The sequence below is a fragment of the Archocentrus centrarchus genome, chromosome 12 (assembly GCF_007364275.1).
Source record: "Archocentrus centrarchus isolate MPI-CPG fArcCen1 chromosome 12, fArcCen1, whole genome shotgun sequence".
Lineage (NCBI taxonomy): Eukaryota > Metazoa > Chordata > Actinopteri > Cichliformes > Cichlidae > Archocentrus > Archocentrus centrarchus.
The window spans coordinates 11,272,891-11,290,174 of NC_044357.1; the positions used below are offsets into that span (position 1 = coordinate 11,272,891).

Genomic DNA, 17,284 nt, shown 5'->3' on the forward strand with positions numbered 1-17,284 from the left:
ATGACCACTGCTGCCCATATTAGTGCTTAATGATGCCACTGAAATAAGATCGAATCGGTGAAGGGTTTGTTTTAATCACTGATAATAAATGAATGTCCTACTTGCTCATAGCTCATTAGTCACTGACGTTAAGTTTCAGTTAAGAGGTTGTGGAAATTTATTCTTTATCACTTGTTTTGTCTTAGGAGCTTTAATTCAGGGGCGTTTCCACGCGTGTGGGGGGGTGGGGTGGGGGTGGGGGGGTTAATGGGCATTGTTTCCAAGCTCCTATGCAGGCCTGTGTCCCATTACAGATGATGTGAAAAGTGGTTTTGCGTCAGAGTTTGAATATATATTTGTGTTTGGATGATTGTTTTGTAAAGTGGAAAAAAAGTATCTCTACTTTTGACTTAAGTAAAAGTTATATTCTTACTTAATGGTGGACAAGCTGTATAATCAAACTATATTTAAAGTGCCATATACTCAAAAGTCCACATACTGTGGAACAGCACTTTTCAGAATCATGTACAGTGCATCATTTTAGCTTTGTAACTGCTGATCATCTTACTTACTTCTTCCTCACTTGCGGGGCAGCTTGATCTATAATAATGCAATTTATCTGCAGATTAATAATTGACATCAGCTTTAAAATAAATATGTACAAAACGCAATATATGCATCCAAAATATAGTGGAGTAGAAGCAGAAATTAGCATAACATAGAAATACTTAAAGTACAACCTGTACTTTAGTAAAGCACTCAAGTAAATGGAGCAAGTTACATACTGGTCTTACCCATTATCTCATCCAGTGGTGTTGGGCACCCTGAAAGGTTAACAGTACTCTAGTCCAGTAGCATTAGTGGGAGGTGGAGGGGGCAAAATCATATTAAGCAGAGCTCACTGTTACTGTCACATTACCTTTCATAAAAAGGAAAAAAGTACATAAGGTTACAGTACAAAAGTACAGAGGCAGAAACTTCTTAAAAGAAAAGGACAATGTTCCTTCTCTAAAGATAACTGCTGATCATATATATATATATATATATATATATATATATATATATATATATATATATATATATATATATATATATATATATATATCAGGGAGAAAATTACAAAGTTCAGCTACAAAGATGATAATTTGACCATTTTGGAGATGATTTCCAACACACCGAAGAGTAGTTCCTTTAGACTCACTGTTTGTTCAGCGATCATTCACATTCTCCTTCTCATTTACTGCTTTTTTGTGTTTTACGCAGTCAGATAAAGGTGCCTATAGTCTACTTTTCGTCAGGGGAAGTTCCCCTGACAGGGCATGACATGAGAAACATACTCCTCAGTCTCAGTGGGATTACATGATGAAGGCTCCATGGGCTGGGCTTGTTTCCCTCCTCTACAAATGTCTAAAGATCATAGCATCCTCCCCAGATTATACACGGGCTGTGCAACCTCCTTCATCTAAAAGCTGACAAGGTTGTTGTGAAACCATGGATGCAAAAACATTGACTGGATCCATCATCAGAACACTCATGTTTATTGCAGGGATCCTGGGAAACAACTGGCTGGCTATATGCTCCCTGCCCAGGCAGAAATCCGCCATCCGCACAAACGAGATCCTTTTTATCAACTTGGCCGTCTCCAACCTCATCACCAACTACCTGGTGGACCTGCCCGACACCATGGCAGATTTTGCTGGGAGATGGTTCCTGGGAGAGACCTACTGTGCCATTTTTCGTTTCTGTGCTGGCCTCTCTGAAACCAGCAGCATCTTCACAACCCTCTTCATCAGCGCTTTCTGGCACCAGAAGCTGGTTGGCTCCCTAAAACGAGGCGGCGCCCCGGTGCAGATGGACAGCCTGTGCCTTGTGGGCTGTATGCTTGCTGGGAGCTGGATGTTGGCTGCAGTCTTCAGCGTCCCACACTGCTTCTTTGTCTCAGTGGAGGGGACAAATGGCAGCTATGAAGACTGCGTAGATGTCTTTCCTAATGAAACTGCCAGGCAAACATATGAAGCAATTTATTTAACCCTGGCTAATGTTTTTCCTATTGTTGGAATTGTTTTCGCCAGTGCCCAGATTGTCATCACTCTTCTTCAAAACCAGCAACGTATAAGGAGTCATAACTTGGATCAAACCAAGGAGACAGTTAAAGAGAAAAAGAAGAGCCTTGAGAACAAACGCGATGATGCATCAGTCAGCATCGTCTCTGGCACCTCAAAAGGCTCTACATCCCCAAACCATGTTTATCAAGGTGTGCCTGCTCCTTCCTCTCCAAACCGAAAGCGGTCAGGTCACAGTCATCACAGCTCTCCCGAGCACAAGGAAAAAGATACAGACTGCAGCAGTGGAGCTCATCCAAATCTTCCAAGGTCCTCTCAGATACCATCTAAGCCCAGTCCAAACTCAAGCACTCATGTGCGAGCGGCCAAGAGCGTGGTGGCTGTAGCCAGTGTGGTGCTGGTCTGCTGGCTGACTCATTTTCTGCTGCACATTACTAACGACATCCACACTTCATCAATGGCACTGGAGGTGTCCAGCTATATGGCAGCCTCCTACATGTCCATCATTCCCTACATCTTCCTGCACGGAGTGAAAAAACTGTCTTGCTCATTCAAAAGATAAAAATGACATCCAGTTCTTTCTCTTGGTCTCTGATCCTCAGTGTACTCTTTCTTTTGCTCAGCTGTCCAAAACATTATGTCAAACTGCTTCACGGTTTGCAGTTTTTTTTTGTTTCTGCTACACTATTAAAGACTAGATCCTAATGCGTCCAAACACACCTTTTGTTAGATGTTGATTTGAGGCCTGTTGTACAGTTTCTTCTGCTTTTGAATATTTTTACAAACTGCATGTGAGAAGCCGAAACTCAAATCCACTTTAAACATATTTTAAAGGCTTTTCAATGCCCACAGTTACCTCCAAACTTTTGAGAAGCGTGATATCTTCGAGACTTCCCGACTATCATTTAAAGACAAGAAAATTAAATCTGACAAGAGGCCTTCACCTATTTGGATTGAGCTCTGCTGATTTCAGTTGTTTGAGTTGTTTCCCAGCTATGAAAATACGAGAAACAATCATATTTCTAAAGCAATCAAACAGAAAATGTTTACACACTCCTGCAAAACCTTTTGCTATGGCTTAGTGTTGCCAACAAAGTTGTTTAAAAGCGTAACAATTAGGAAAACATTGTCAAGATGGAAAACTTCAGATACTGCCCTTACAAAAGTGATGTATGGTTTACTACACTGGAGCATGTGTACGTATACCAACAAAAGAATCAACTAGCATCAGGTCAAAATCAGTTTATTTCTCATGAGACTAAAAATTAAACAATTGTGTACTCCAGCACACAGGTAATTGGAGACATTTAGCAATTACCGCCTTGTAGGGCTGATGATTGTAAGAAAGCTTGAGTGCCGGGTTAATTTCAAGATAATTACGTAAACAGTGTCACATCAAACCAGAGCAATTAAATGCCCCTTTCTGCTGATAATTTATAAAATTTTACAGAGCTGTACCTCAACCAGGAGAACACCTGTGTGTCTGCTCCACAGATGACACCTAGTTTCTGTAGTGCTTTCCCAACAGTCTCAGAAGTGCTGTTTTATTTAGTTAAAAATGAGCTTTATTTCTTTCCTTTCCAAGTAGACCAGAATTTAAAAAAAAAATCATTTCAAAACAATCAAGAAAAGCACTCATACACAATGTCACTGTTAAATCTAACACATAAGCAAACAAAACATTCACTGTAAATAATAAAAAGAAAATGAAATATGTAAATGACAGAAAGGACATTATGGCCAAGTTATGTACATATTAATTACAACATATAAAACTAAGCTGTTTGCAGGCAGGCAATAGAATGATCAAATTCATTCCCCTGTGATGAAATGGCTGAAATGAGGGATTTTACCTGAAAAATCAACCATCAAATATCTCCAATATATTCCAATATAACCAATAAGCTGTAAAGGGGGATTTCATGTTTTAAATGAAAAATATGTCTTTCCATATTTAGACATCTGACAGCTGTTTGCACATAATGCAAATAAGTAAAGTCATTTTTTCCAAGGTTGTATTTCTGCATAATATTTATACTAACAAAATGTATCAAATAAGTTATAAAACCTGTGTTTCCGAGCTGCAAGCCAAACTGGAGGTAAAAAGCCAAACTCTGCTTTGTAATACAAACATCATCATCTTGTGCTTGCTGATAATGTAAACACACTTTAAATCAGCTGTTTTCAATTAAGGCCAACAGGGCAAGATCCAGAAGGCACCTGACTCTCATCCTGATGTAGAAAATTATGAGTATCATCAGTGGAGTTTCTCCAGCTTTGCCTGCAGCGACTTGAAGTTTCCGATGGTTTGTTGAAGGGCTGAGTTTGGGCTCAGAGACTGCAGCTCTACGAGGTAACCGCAGATGTTGTCAAGACACACGTTAGTGAAGCGGCGTCTGCAAAAAAGATAGGAAATATATCTTTAAACCAGCTTTCCAATGTTACTCAATCACTGGGTGCCTTGCTCTTGACTCACTGCTTTCTACTCAATAATTTAAATCTCAGAACAAACTTATTGGGTGCTCTGACTGCTCTTGCTTTCTCAGAGGACAGATGCACAGTTAAGCTGGGAGAAACTTTTAATTGCATGATGGATATAGATGGGATGCTTCATACTGTCTTTGCAAGGTCTGACCTGGAGAAATCACAGAGATCTGATCAAAGTGCAAACTAAGCATCAAGCTTGGTCAAAGGAAGTTTGTCCCCAGTATCTGACTGCCTGCTGGTAGCTGGTATCGGTAGTGCGTAAGTGGATGACAGGCATGATCTGTTGCCTAGAAACTGCATCCTCTTCCTGAACATTCAATGCATAGTTTTGAGTTAGAAAATTTTATTTCTTCCTACAAAAATGTTATGCACATTACTCTTTTGCCTTTCGAGCATTTTCTTCCTGTGTTGACAGAATTTACAATTATAACTTAAGATTTTATCTAAAGCCTTCACAGTAAAGCTGGGATTATACTTCCTGCGTCTGCTCAGATCTGAGTGACGTAAATTTTGTCACACAGTGATCGTGAGGATGTCCTGCCTGCTTTTTAGTTACTGCGCAGAGGAGTATAGTCTGTGGAGTATTTACATTACAATGTATCAACTACACATGCATGTAGGCAGCAGAGCCCAGTGAAATGTAACAAGAATGTTCTGATCATGTTGTATGACTGTGGCACATGTGGGTTAACTGTTTCAACTGTGTGTGCAAACTCAAACTGTATGTTCCAACATTATCTAATATAAATGATTTGAACTGTATATGGTTCACACTGCATGCCACTTGCTTTATTTCCCTGAGCTTTTTTTGCTCTTTTCTTTTAAGTGGCTTTAAATAGTGTTCTTTTATTCTTTTTTTTTAATTCAACATCTGTCCAGGGAACAAAAGTTCAGAGAGCTGGCTAACACTCACACGTTTAAAGTAAAGTTGATGAATGTGTATTGCCACTAAAAAAAAAAAAATTAAATTAAAAAAAAAAATAAGCAGCTTACACACTGGCTGATGGTGACAGTTGTTGTAATGATAAACCGGTGACCTTGGGCTAATGCTAATGTTAACACTTCAGCAGTCACTACAGGCCAGCAGATGAACACTCAGTAATTACCTGTCATAAGTTGGTACCCTGCTTGGGTCTTCCACATATCCTGAGAGAAGCACGTGGATACACTCCACTAAATGGAGCGGTTTCCTCAGGCGTTGCCAGCAAGGATCCTATGAAAAATACAAAAGGGATAGTTAAGCAAGATCACAGGGGTCATCACTGAAAAGACCAAAAGTTTAGCTTAAAGAACCACAAATTGATGCATGTACCCGAGTCTTGAAGAGCTGATCATAGACCTCCAACAGACGTGGCAACTGTACTCCAATCTCCTGCATGGTGGATGTAACAAATCCCACATCCCAGTTGAGCCGGCAAACCTCCTGCTCCAGGAACTTTACTAGAAACTCTGAAATCACAGGACAACTCTTCTTAACACTGCATACTCAGCAACGCGCTCACTCCCGGGTACGTAATTGATTATGTGTACACATGCGAGTACTGGTGATTTATATAAAATTAATCAATGCCTCCATAGGCATGACAAGTTTGAACACGCTGGTTAAAAGAGGAGGATAATTAAGCAATCACCTCAAGCACCAAAACAACCCTACAGACTTTTACACCAGAGACATGCTAACATAAACGATGCTAAAGGGAAGTCTAATTATATTACTGTTCACAACATTTTAAAGAGCAAGCTGGCAAATTTTAACAAGACTAAAACTTAATCTAATTATAGCATACCCAAAGGGAAATATCGTGGTGTTCCAGCATAAATCTTTCCCAGTGACACCAGTTTCAGATTAAGAGACCTCATTCTATCCACTGGACTCATGGCCACAGTGTCTCCCAGTTCTGAAAGACAGAACACATGCAAGTGAGATATAATACACAAAAACATAAAGCAGGGGAAAAAAAAGGGGGGTCCCAGGTTGTATTTTTGCAGGATGTTGACATTTTGATCACCTTTCTCCAAGATCTCCTGCCACAACGAGTGCACCAGGATCGGGTCAGAGTGTCCCGCACAGTGAATGATGGCCAGTTTGCATTCAGACAATTTGAAATGATCGGCAAATTCTCCATAGAGCTGTGCATCAAAGACAGTTACACAAAATTTACATAAATTTCCCATTCACTGCAAAAATAAAAATCTTTATCCATCACTGTTAAATAGGTTTGGGATGATAAAATCCTCATAAAAACACTCATCATTGTTCTACTGTTGCATGTTACCTTTGTGATGTCCATTAGCTCTGAGTCCAACTGAGAGATGACACTTTTCACAGAGGGATGATGGGAATACTGTCTGATCAAGGTTTCCTGAATCTGCACTTGGATACGCACGAGCTATAAGACAGGGGAACCAGACAAACAGAGAATGAGCAGATGCTGAATTTCATGCTGCAATTTCTTCCACGGTAAGCGCCACAGCATTAGGTACCTCCATCTTTTCTTCTAGTTCATGGAGGAACTCTCCATCAGATGCCTGAGCTGAGATAGAGGACGAACTCTTAGCAGACAGGATGGCTCGAGCAATGTACTCCAAACGCTGCTTCAGAGAGATCTCCGTGCTACAAGACCAGCGCACAAAAAAAAAAAAAAAAGGTACTTTTTAGAACAGATAGAATAGAATGCCTTTATTGTCATTATATCATTTTTCTAAGATGTGTTTGGATTTTTTAAAACATAATGTAACATATGTTTAATTTTGCTGAAGGAGTCAGTGTTGGAGGTAGTTAATTTTCCACACAGATGTGTTACATGTGGTGTTGCTGACGTTGTGCTGCTGTGTCCGAACCTGTGCATGTCAGCGAGGCGAGCCAGCACGTGGGCTGCTTTGCCAAAGTTACGATTCTTCTCATAGTAGCGCCACAAGAGGTCCATGTTGTGAACTTTGCTCTGGTCCTGCTTGATCATATGCATCAGGTGTTCTTCCAAGTATGGAGAATTCACCTGGACCACAAAGCACAGAGAAAACACACTTATCACACAGAACACACGCAGCCACACTGACAATGCTTGTTTTGGACACACACAAATCTATGGAGGTGTAAAAACAGAACTACAAGAATCAATGCAAAATAAATTCTAAAGTGAAGTGTAAATGCTAGATTTGAACTGTTTATCATTCATTTTTATTTGATTTAGAGGAGTTTTTATTTTATTTTTTTTCCACAGGAGGTCTGCCAAAATCATAAATAAATCATAATCAAATTAAAAATTTCAATTTTCTGTTTGAATTTGCTTTAATAATCATTTATGTTTGTATTAATTCTCCTAATTGCTTATGTTCCATTTTGAAATATATTCATTAATAAACCATCAGTATTTAGTATTTTTTTCTTTTTATTTCCCAAAATAGTTTCTTCAAATGAAGCTTCACAAAAGTAAATGAAAGCAGAAATATAAATGCATGACATATTTAGAAACTGACTCATTCCTAAATTAATTTTTAAAATGATGTTTTGCACATTCTCTTATTTTAGATTTTAGCAGTTTCAGTCTTCCATATGTATTAGCTGTTGGTGTGAGGGACAACAAAATCTGGCTGAAAATATAATGTAAACTGATGTCTGCATTTAAAAAAAAAAAAAAAAAGCTTAAACAAGCTTCATTAAAATGCTAATTTTATGAGCAAGTGGACACAGTACCTCGAGCAGCTTGTCAGTCAGGTCGGCCTGAATCAGCCAGTTGTACAGCGCGATGTGAAACAGCTCGTCCTGAGACCTCTGGGCCAGACCGAGCATCTGCTCAAACTACAAGGAAACAACAGATTTTTATTATAAATGCAGATCATATACAGTGCAGGGGAAAGAAATGAGACAAACGCCTACTCACATGAGCTGTCGCTTCTTCATTGCTGAGCATGTTTGGGTCAGAGGTCATGACAGGAGGTCCAGGCTGTTTAGGGACACTGGGAGACTGTGGGGCGGCTTTGCTCTGGTTCACCAGCTCCTGCATGGTGTCTGTGATGCACTTGTAACACGAAAGTCTGGAGGGTTAAAGAGGAAAGTTAAAAAAAAAAAAAAAAAATGGTGATGACTACATTTCTCATGCAGATGATTTCTTTAAGACTTCTTTTCTCTGCGTTACCTTTCCTGGAAGGCCTGCTGTCCCAGTCTGTCCTGCTCAGGTTCTCCATTCTTGTAGAAATGGGGCCCTAGCCTCTGGGGATCTTTCTTCTCTGCTGCTGTGAGGCACAACTCAAGAATTCCCTCGTAGAAACGCACTGAGGAGTTAAGCAGCATTAGTAAACAAACCATACTAACAGTACAGTATAAAAAAATAAAGAGATTTCTTGCATGTCCTTACCCTGTCTGTACTGGGAGCAAACAAGTGGGAGGTCTGTGTGTTGGCTTATCTGTTGGTAGAGCCGTAAAGATTCTCTCAGTGTTCTCTCTTTATCTGCTTTATTCTGGACCTGCTTGGAGCTCTGCAGCAACTCATTAGCCTGAGTGGGGGACAAGAGCAAATTCAGTGCTAAGACACACAAATCAATGTGGATAAATCAATAACCTCTTAGTACAAGACCTCATTGCCTCAAAAATTACCTTGAGAATTATAAGAAATGTGAAAACAAGATGCACACATCAATAAAGTAAAAATGTGATACCCCTGAAGCAGCAATAAATGTAACTATAGTTAACACAGTGGTGAAAGAAAAAGGTGAGTGTGTATATGAACCTTGGAGCAAACGCTGTCATTGCTGCTGTACAGCAGTGGACAGATGTCACGCAGGTGATTGCTGACAGCATCAACGGAGGCATTATCTTTGATGTAGACATTAATGAGTCCTGTGATGAGCGCTCCAGATAACTCCTTGCCCCTTATCACAACATCTTTAAGACTTGCTCCCTTCATCTGCTCTTGAAACTCCTGCAAATAACAACAACAACAAAAAAAAAAAATGGCAGAATGACAAAGGAGCTCTCCACGATCAACGGCGAGCTTGAACTGTATACCAGCTTTTACTTCAGGGATATGAGCATCTGTTTGCAGTGCATATTTGTGCACATATGTACCTTTGGCAGCTCAGACATAATGAGGCTGAACTGATGATCACAAAGGAGCTTCCAAAGGGCCAGAGTCTGATACGAACGATGCACTAACTGCTGGATGCCCTGCAGGGACACTTTCTCATAGACTTGAGCCTTGGCTGGACACAGAGATGACAAAAAAAACATTACTTCCCCTTTCCCACCTTTATATAGAGTCTAATAAAAAATATTCAGGGAAAACGGAAACCTCTATTCATAACTCACTGTGATATTTCCTTTGGAGTTCCTGCTGAACCTGCTGAGAGCTGGCTCCATCAGGACGCATGAATCCCAGCAGCCTTTGCTGCAGGTTGGCAGGGGAGCTGAAGATAACAGGGAGGAGCACAGATGTTATACAAGAGAGATATATGTTGAATATTTCTTAGCTTCTACAAATCCTGTTTCATGTATTAAGTACTCAGTGATGAAAAGAGTAATATTAAACAGGACTGTTTCCAATAGCCACACAACTATGTTTGAGAAGCCTTTTGCCATTTAAACACAGCTTTATTTGGTATTTCTGTCCTAATCACATGAGCTAAACTGTCCTTCACAGACTAAAACATGCAGGTAAGTGGTCACTGAACTGAAGGACAATCTTTAATTCTGTCATTTAATTTGATTCTTTCCCTTGAATAACAACCTTCTGAGATATCAATACAATTGACCCAAGATAAGAATAAGATAAGGAGCTTTACCTTGCAGCACCAAGAGAGGATGGACTGAACTGAGAGTTTTTATCCAGAAACTCCTGCAAACCGCAGAGCTCTAGAAGGACTGACTCCAGTTCAAATGAATTAACACTGCTTTCCAACTGCAGGGGGTAACAGATAAAAGCTAATGTTAATTGTTAACTGCATGCTTCTAAAAACACATCATTTTAACATGTTGTGAATGAATGTAATTGGAATGTTATGGTACTTACAATACTGACAGTCTGATTTCCTTTGCTGATAGTTTTCTCAACAGCCAGACTGCCATCCCAAATATTTCTGTTAGCGTTTAGTCAGCAGGAAAACAGGAGAGGAAGACATGCGATTCAGTGGTTTAAAAACACCATCAACACACATCAGCATCCAAAGCTTTGAATAGGAGGCCACGTATTTAAGCTGTGACCCAGAAAAATGTGACAAATGATGATAAGATTTACTAACCCAAGAATGCGTGCAAAGTAGATGCAGATGCCATTGTGCTTCCCAGAGAAAATCACCTCAGGGCCAGCTGACATAGGTGTGATGGGGGCAGATCCAGAATGCATAGGTCCAAAGGGTGTGCCCAGTGCTGGGGGTACAACACCTAAAGCGGGGATTGATAATGCGATTATTATAGTTAGCCATTAAAATGATTGTTCCGTTTACTTGTACAGATGTGGTTTTGTATTTTTATGATGCTCTTACAGTGCAACATAACAGGTGTCATATTTGGTCTTTATGCTTAACACATTCCAGATAAACAATACAAAACATTTTTTACCCGGTGCTGGAGAACTCATCACAGGTCCAACAGTACTGGGAGACGTCATGGCTGCAGGAAATCTCATCTGTGCTTCTCCTCCATATCTGACCATAATAAAAAGAAGGCACTGTCTTTAGTTTGTGCAGCGTGAATAATTGTTAATATGTACATATATGAACTGTTATCTGACCTGAAAAAGGCTCTGGTGGCCCACTGTGAAACTTCTCTGTCACAAGCAGCACTGGAGCAAGCGAGGATTAATGCTGTGGCACAAGCCTGCTCCTCCTGTACAGAACAGAGTAATAATTCAAAAATTTGTTGCATGTCAGAAACACAGCAGAGTACTAGATGAAGGTGTCTGTGTGAGACAAAAGCTGCCTGCTAGTGACATGCAGACTAAATCCATGCATGTGACATGCACAGGTTTAAGGCTACACGCTATGAGAAAGGGATTATAAAATATTACAGTGATTGTCATGCGTTTTACCCGGTGGAGCTTGAAGAAGCGTTCGATTTCTTCACTTTCCCCTCCAGCACAGCTCACCAGGAGGTGACGGAGCTGGTCGACTGGTCGCAGCTTTTGAAAAATGTGACTCCCCTAAATGAGATGAATAAAAAAAGACTTTACACTGTAACAAAATTAAGTTTATATAGCTACATGATGGGTCATGCCAGCAATTCTAACCTTTGCAGAGAGAAGGACAAACTTCTGTGGAGGGATGTTGTGCTGCTGGACCACCACAGGAGAATCAGTGATGGGGATCTGGTCCTTGTTCAGAGGAGTAAAAATCTTGGCCGGACGCTCTTCATTAATGGCACAAAGAGCCCAAGAGTGTCCATCTACATTAGACATCATCTGCAATGCAATACAAATGAACAAGTGGCATATTAAAAGGTTTCTTTTGGGTTTTAATTTGTACCATTACCTGGCAAAAGAAATGACAGCCTAAGGTCCAGCAAACATGACAGATATACTGATCAGTAGCTAAAAAACAAAACATCAACTGTTTTTTTTCTTACCAAGCAGTTTCTATATGTGCCAAAGGAAGGAATAACTAACACTTATTTATAGTATGATTCTTGTGTGCAAACCTGTGTCTCCATTAAGGGTTTCTTGAAGGGAAAGGAGTCATGATTGATGCACCACAGAATGTCACTGTCCTCTGTCTCAGAAGCCGCCATAAGAAGAACACCTGTAAGATGTAAAACGTATTAAAGATGGATCATGTGACTGAATGTAAAACTAAATGATGTAGTACCTGAGTGCCATTTACTTTATTACCTTTGCTGTGTAGTGCCTTATGGACTTTTGAGGGTTTTTGGAGGGTAGAGGAGGCAGAAAACCCTGGTGGGAGACGGACGTGGACCAAAGCCAGCAAGCTAGGCCGCACCGCGATATTCTTCTGGTGTGGAGGAGCAAAAGGTGTAGTGCTGAAGTAGAGACGCACACCTGCAGAAACACAATATCAGTACAGACTAATATGCAACATGTATCCAAGTATTTCTTCTCATATTGATTCATGTTTGGTAACACACCTGCGTGGGTGACAGCGAGAAGATGGCAATCTGAGGACTCAGATCGGTCAATCACAGAGATCTGTACGATGGGTTTGAAAACTGAACGATCTATTGTCCTGAAAATTGAAAATGGAGATTTTCAAAAAGAGGCAGAGAGAAAAAAAAAAAATGCTCTCTCCCGAGGAGATAATGACACACATAAAGAAGCACATTTGATGTTTGTTAAACCAAAACATGCCTGGCAATATTTCCAGCAGCTGCAACAATGGAACTCTGTGACATTGTTGCCACACGACTCATTCCTTGCCCGTCAGCACCCAGGTCATACACCTGAAAAATATGCCAATACTTGATTATTGTAACTGTGATTGCGTCACATTTACTGGTTTAAAGGCTGATCAGACAGATGTACATGTACCAAATGTGTCTCAATATCCATTAGATGTCATACCTGAAGGACACCTTTTTCTGAGCGTGTGAAGAGTGTGTTACGGGAGTTATCTATTGCAATCTGCACAATGGGATCTGTGGAGCAGCAAAGCAACACAATGTTCAAGTCAAGTTTAATCAGACAGACATATTTCACTCCACCTGTAAATGTGCACCTGCTCCTTACCGTCTTCAGAGAAGGAGAACTGAAGCACAGAAGGGATAAGGAAGGACAAAGAGCTCTTAGAGTGGTTGATCTTTCTGCAGCGTTGGCTCAGCCAGCCTGCCTCAGCCTGGTAAGCTATCTCATAGAGGCAGCCGTCCTTTCCTGCCATAAAAATGCGTCCCAGGTCGGTGGAGGTGATGGACAGGATGTAGGTGTTGTCTGTGGGGATTGAGAACAGGGGATCTGGTAGCAGCTGCATCCCACCAGACATGCTGTCATTCAACCCTGAAACAGAAGATAGACAAATATGACCCATATAAACCAATATAAGTGCATCATGATAATATTAGCACTAATGAAAACAAAACAAAAAAATAAAAGTGGAATACGATCCCTCATTTCTTTCCACACACCACTCTGACATCCATATAAGTATCCTCACAGTGATTCTGAACAGCATGCATGGCTGCAGGGCAACACATTTACAATAAGACATCATTATGGAGCAGCAGCACATCTGGTGTTGGTACATAGCTGACAATGTAAATAATGACAAACTGAACTTATGCCTTTAAAAACGCTCGATATATTTTCTTGTAATGCAGCTTATTAGCTAGAGGACTCCGATGAGCAGTTAACCTTTTAACGTTTAAGGGAAAATATTTTTTTGTCGCCTAAAAACTAATTCTAAAATTTTGTTAAGGATTCACTTACCAGCTTGGATCTTGGGGAAACTAAGCCCAAGGATCACCACATCCACAGAAGTGGCCAGTACTAAGAGGTAGTGAATGTGTGGCTGTAAAATCCCTGTGAAGAAAAAACAGAACTTATAAGCGTTACTCAAACAAAGATGACAAATGCTGTGTGAGTGCCTGGACATACCTTGTTTTGGTTTTACTAGGCCGACTGCCAAAATAGTTTCAATCAGGCCATCAAAATAGGCCACATCTCCTCTGCAAGGAATAAAAAAGAAAAAAAAGAAAAGTGCCTCAACTCCTGGTGTTATCATCAATAATAATTCAGAATAAGAAGATGCATACTAATACAATGCACAAAGTGTGTGTGTGTGGTTTGCAAATGTTTAAACTGTTGCTCAGTCCTGTATAATTCAAGAGGTACGCACCCATCTTCGTAATTCCACATGAAGATGTCATTGTCGATTGTGAGCCACGCTCGAGAGATTTCAGGAAAAACTCCCATCATGCAGTTGAACTGCATGTCTACAAAATGGTTAAGCTGAAACTCATATTCTTTGGGGAACAAAAACAAGTGCAATGAACATATTTTCTCTTGCATTAGTTTTCACTGAATGACCAAAAGGATACGGCTGAACTGCTCCACCAGCTCAGGTGGCAGAGGGACTCGGCGGACTGCACTGAGCTCTGGCAGGTTAGGTACACTGAGTAAACCGGGTCCCTGGAGCGGGTAGTCCATATCTGATACCCCAGAGAGGGACGGCATATCTGTCAAGAACAACAGTAAGTCTGTTTATAGCATTTGTGCATCCCTGTTATGTTATATACAAACATGTTCCATAACTACAAAATCCCTGTGAATTAAGCTTGGCGGTACAATTGCTCCATCCATCCATCCATCCATCCATCCACTTACATAACTGATATACAAGACAATGGGTCATTCCACATCAACTGACAAATGCTTCCAGCATGGCAATCTCTAATTTCCCTGAAAATTTTGAAGATGATGATACTCTTCCTAATAGGAAAACTGCCAATTTTAGCTTTTTGTACTTTATTATTTCTGTAGCTAAAGATTGTACTGGGACAATAGTTCATGCATAATTTAGCCTACTGTATGAGACACATTGTGGAATTTAAGCTCTCTATCACAAAATATGTCAAGTTCACAAGTATTAGAATATACACTGAGGGCACTGATGCTGCTTATAAACAAAAATATTAATTTAAAAAAATCATTTTGGGAAAGTAAGTAAGTCAGTCAGATTTATTTATTTAGCGCTTTTCACAGACAGTAGTCACAAAGCGCTGTACATGGTAAATGCAAAACAAAAACAAAGAGAGTAATTAAATACCATAAAAGCTAAAAACTAATAATTCAATAAAAATTCTCAGCAGAAGGCTGAGAGAAAGTGAGACAGAAGACCATCCCAAATATTGGATGTGTTACTACCAGACACCAAATCTTAGTAGACGAGTCAAATTGAAGTTATTAGGTGATGTTATTTCATGGAATATCACAATGAACTTGCATTAAAATACTTTGTGCGTTTTCCAATTTCAACATTTAATATTTTTAAGGTCATTCATCTGATGTGAGTAGTTTGATGCTATATGGAAATTTGTGTTACAAATTTCAACTCCCTCTCTTTTAAACTGTTCTTTCTACAAATATAGTAATTCAGGACATGCTATCAAATTTTCAAGCACTCAGAATTTGATGATGAACTTCAGCTACACTTCTGAAATTCCATATTCATGAAGTCATAGTAGCAGATATTTCTTCTGAAGAATTAGAATGGCGTAGCTTAATGGCTCCACAGAAAATACTGCCCTTAATTTCATCACAAACTGTCATGAACAAACTAATAACAGCGGAGAGTTCAAATTAGGCAGTTTTTCTATTAAGAAGTGTATCATCACCTTGGAATTTTTTCAGGGAAATCAGATTGGAAATTCTTTCTAATGCATTTGCTCCATATCAGCATAAGAGCCCTACCTTTTGCAAGATAACGATTTAAGTGTAAAACAAATTCTGACAGCCAAGTGTTTTGAGTTAAACTTTTTTATTTAAGCAAACCAGGTTTAAGCAACCAACCCTCAAATTTTGCCCAAGTGGTGGCCTAGAGGTTTAGGTGGTGAGGGTGAAGTGCTGCCGCCTGTCTCTTCTCATTAGCACCACTCACAAGTACTACTGTCGGCCCTTGAGCAAGGCACTTAATCCCCCCCTCCCAGTTTTTCCCCAGGCGCTTTCTAGCTGCCACCTGTACGCATGTTGTGATATGTACTGCATATGTTATGGGCTAAATACAGACTGCATTTCGCTGTATGTACGTGACAATAAATGTTGCTCTTTTTTTAGAAATTTTTCATGCTTTTCAACACAGTACTCTGTCTCTCTTCACCCTAACACATCCACAATTCCCAGATTCACTCATCAAACCGTTATTTTGCGTACATACATATGCAGCCACTGCAGCTCAGATCGTCTCGAGGAAAGTTTTGTTCAAAACCTGCTGCGATAATTGCTCTATTACTTGTGTCGCATGAACTATAAACAAACACGGTTTGGAAGCCGTCGTTAGGGCTTACTGTGTGAGGGGACGCCGAGCAGCTCTGACAGGTCGGGAAAGTAGCGGTCATCCTGCAGGTGTCTGTCGATCAGCCGGGAGGAGTTCTCCAGGGCTTCGGCGAGTGCAGCAGCGGGGCTACCGGGTCCAGGGGCGGACGGCATGGCTGGGCAACCACTGCTCACTTATCTGCACAGAAAGCAGTTCAACCACAATTAAGCGACTGCAACACTTGGCCAGAGATACACAAAAAATCCCCAACTTTACTGTTTTTCATCTACTGCTAGCTAAGGTTAGCAAGCTGACAGAACACCGGTTAGCTGTCTGCTACCACTAAAAGCGTTTTATTTAGCATTTAAGCTAACCGCCAGCTAAGAGTGTAATGAAGTACTTTAAAGTGCGCTCACTGCTTTACCAGACTGAAAAGATTCCGCGTGTTTCTGAGATACTTGGTTAACAACTTGTGTTGACCAGTTGAGCACCAAAAATCAAAGAATTACCCCCAATGTACAAACACAACCAGCAGCCCGCCAACCTCATGCGCAGGTCTGAGAAAGTTATTTCCGGTGGAGCGTCGTCTTCTTCTTCTTCGCCTCCTCAATTTCCCCACAGAGTGGCCAAGTGAAGCGCTGTACTGCCATCCATCAGAAATCCAATAACACTAGTGAAAAACCTATTGTATTCTGTTTTGTGTTTTGAAATCTACACTTTCATTTGGTCTATTAAAATTACAAATCACTTCAAAATCACGAGAAACTCATTCTGTAAAGGTTATCAAATTTTAATTCCTCCAACACAAACACATATCAGCTGATTTTCCGGTTTGCAGCAGCTTTTGT

General features: G+C 40.2%; 2 protein-coding genes across 5 annotated transcripts; one reads left to right on the plus strand and one right to left on the minus strand.

Moving 5' to 3' along the window:
• Window positions 1-1,470: 1,470 nt before the first annotated feature.
• ora5 (olfactory receptor class A related 5) lies at window positions 1,471-2,604 on the plus strand. The gene has a single exon (XM_030743163.1). It carries the CDS (start codon window positions 1,471-1,473, stop codon window positions 2,602-2,604), a length of 1,134 nt encoding a protein of 377 aa, XP_030599023.1.
• A 665-nt stretch (window positions 2,605-3,269) lies between these two features.
• Window positions 3,270-17,018, minus strand: nup155 (nucleoporin 155). 4 transcript variants are annotated; one of them, XM_030743120.1, is made up of 34 exons: window positions 16,946-17,018; window positions 16,468-16,634; window positions 14,503-14,640; window positions 14,301-14,397; window positions 14,060-14,130; window positions 13,892-13,984; window positions 13,199-13,462; window positions 13,034-13,107; window positions 12,821-12,912; window positions 12,601-12,698; window positions 12,347-12,514; window positions 12,157-12,257; window positions 11,750-11,920; window positions 11,552-11,662; window positions 11,255-11,349; window positions 11,083-11,168; window positions 10,764-10,905; window positions 10,535-10,601; window positions 10,308-10,423; window positions 9,835-9,932; window positions 9,595-9,728; window positions 9,257-9,448; window positions 8,885-9,023; window positions 8,666-8,801; window positions 8,411-8,564; window positions 8,224-8,328; window positions 7,371-7,525; window positions 7,014-7,143; window positions 6,806-6,919; window positions 6,539-6,659; window positions 6,317-6,427; window positions 5,842-5,978; window positions 5,636-5,742; window positions 4,300-4,438 (listed from the first exon to the last, which is right to left on the minus strand). In XM_030743120.1, exons 2-34 carry the CDS (start codon window positions 16,607-16,609, stop codon window positions 4,300-4,302), a joined length of 4,098 nt encoding a protein of 1,365 aa, XP_030598980.1. In that variant the 5' UTR covers window positions 16,610-16,634; window positions 16,946-17,018. The 4 variants fall into 4 exon arrangements, with proteins under 4 accessions (XP_030598984.1, XP_030598980.1, XP_030598983.1 ...); XM_030743123.1 differs by having other exon boundaries at window positions 16,981-17,012; XM_030743122.1 differs by having other exon boundaries at window positions 16,861-16,999.
• Window positions 17,019-17,284: the final 266 nt, after the last annotated feature.

Coding starts and splice junctions, on each gene's coding strand:
- nup155 (XM_030743124.1), bottom strand. CDS start 16,609: ATGCCGTCCGCCCCTGGACCCGGTAGCCCCGCTGCTGCACTCGCCGAA. Junction 6,428..6,538: donor GCAGGAGATCTTGGAGAAAG/GTGATCAAAATG, acceptor TCTGTCTTTCAG/AACTGGGAGACACTGTGGCC. Junction 5,979..6,316: donor ACCACGATATTTCCCTTTGG/GTATGCTATAAT, acceptor CTGTGATTTCAG/AGTTTCTAGTAAAGTTCCTG.
- ora5 (XM_030743163.1), top strand. CDS start 1,471: ATGGATGCAAAAACATTGACTGGATCCATCATCAGAACACTCATGTTT.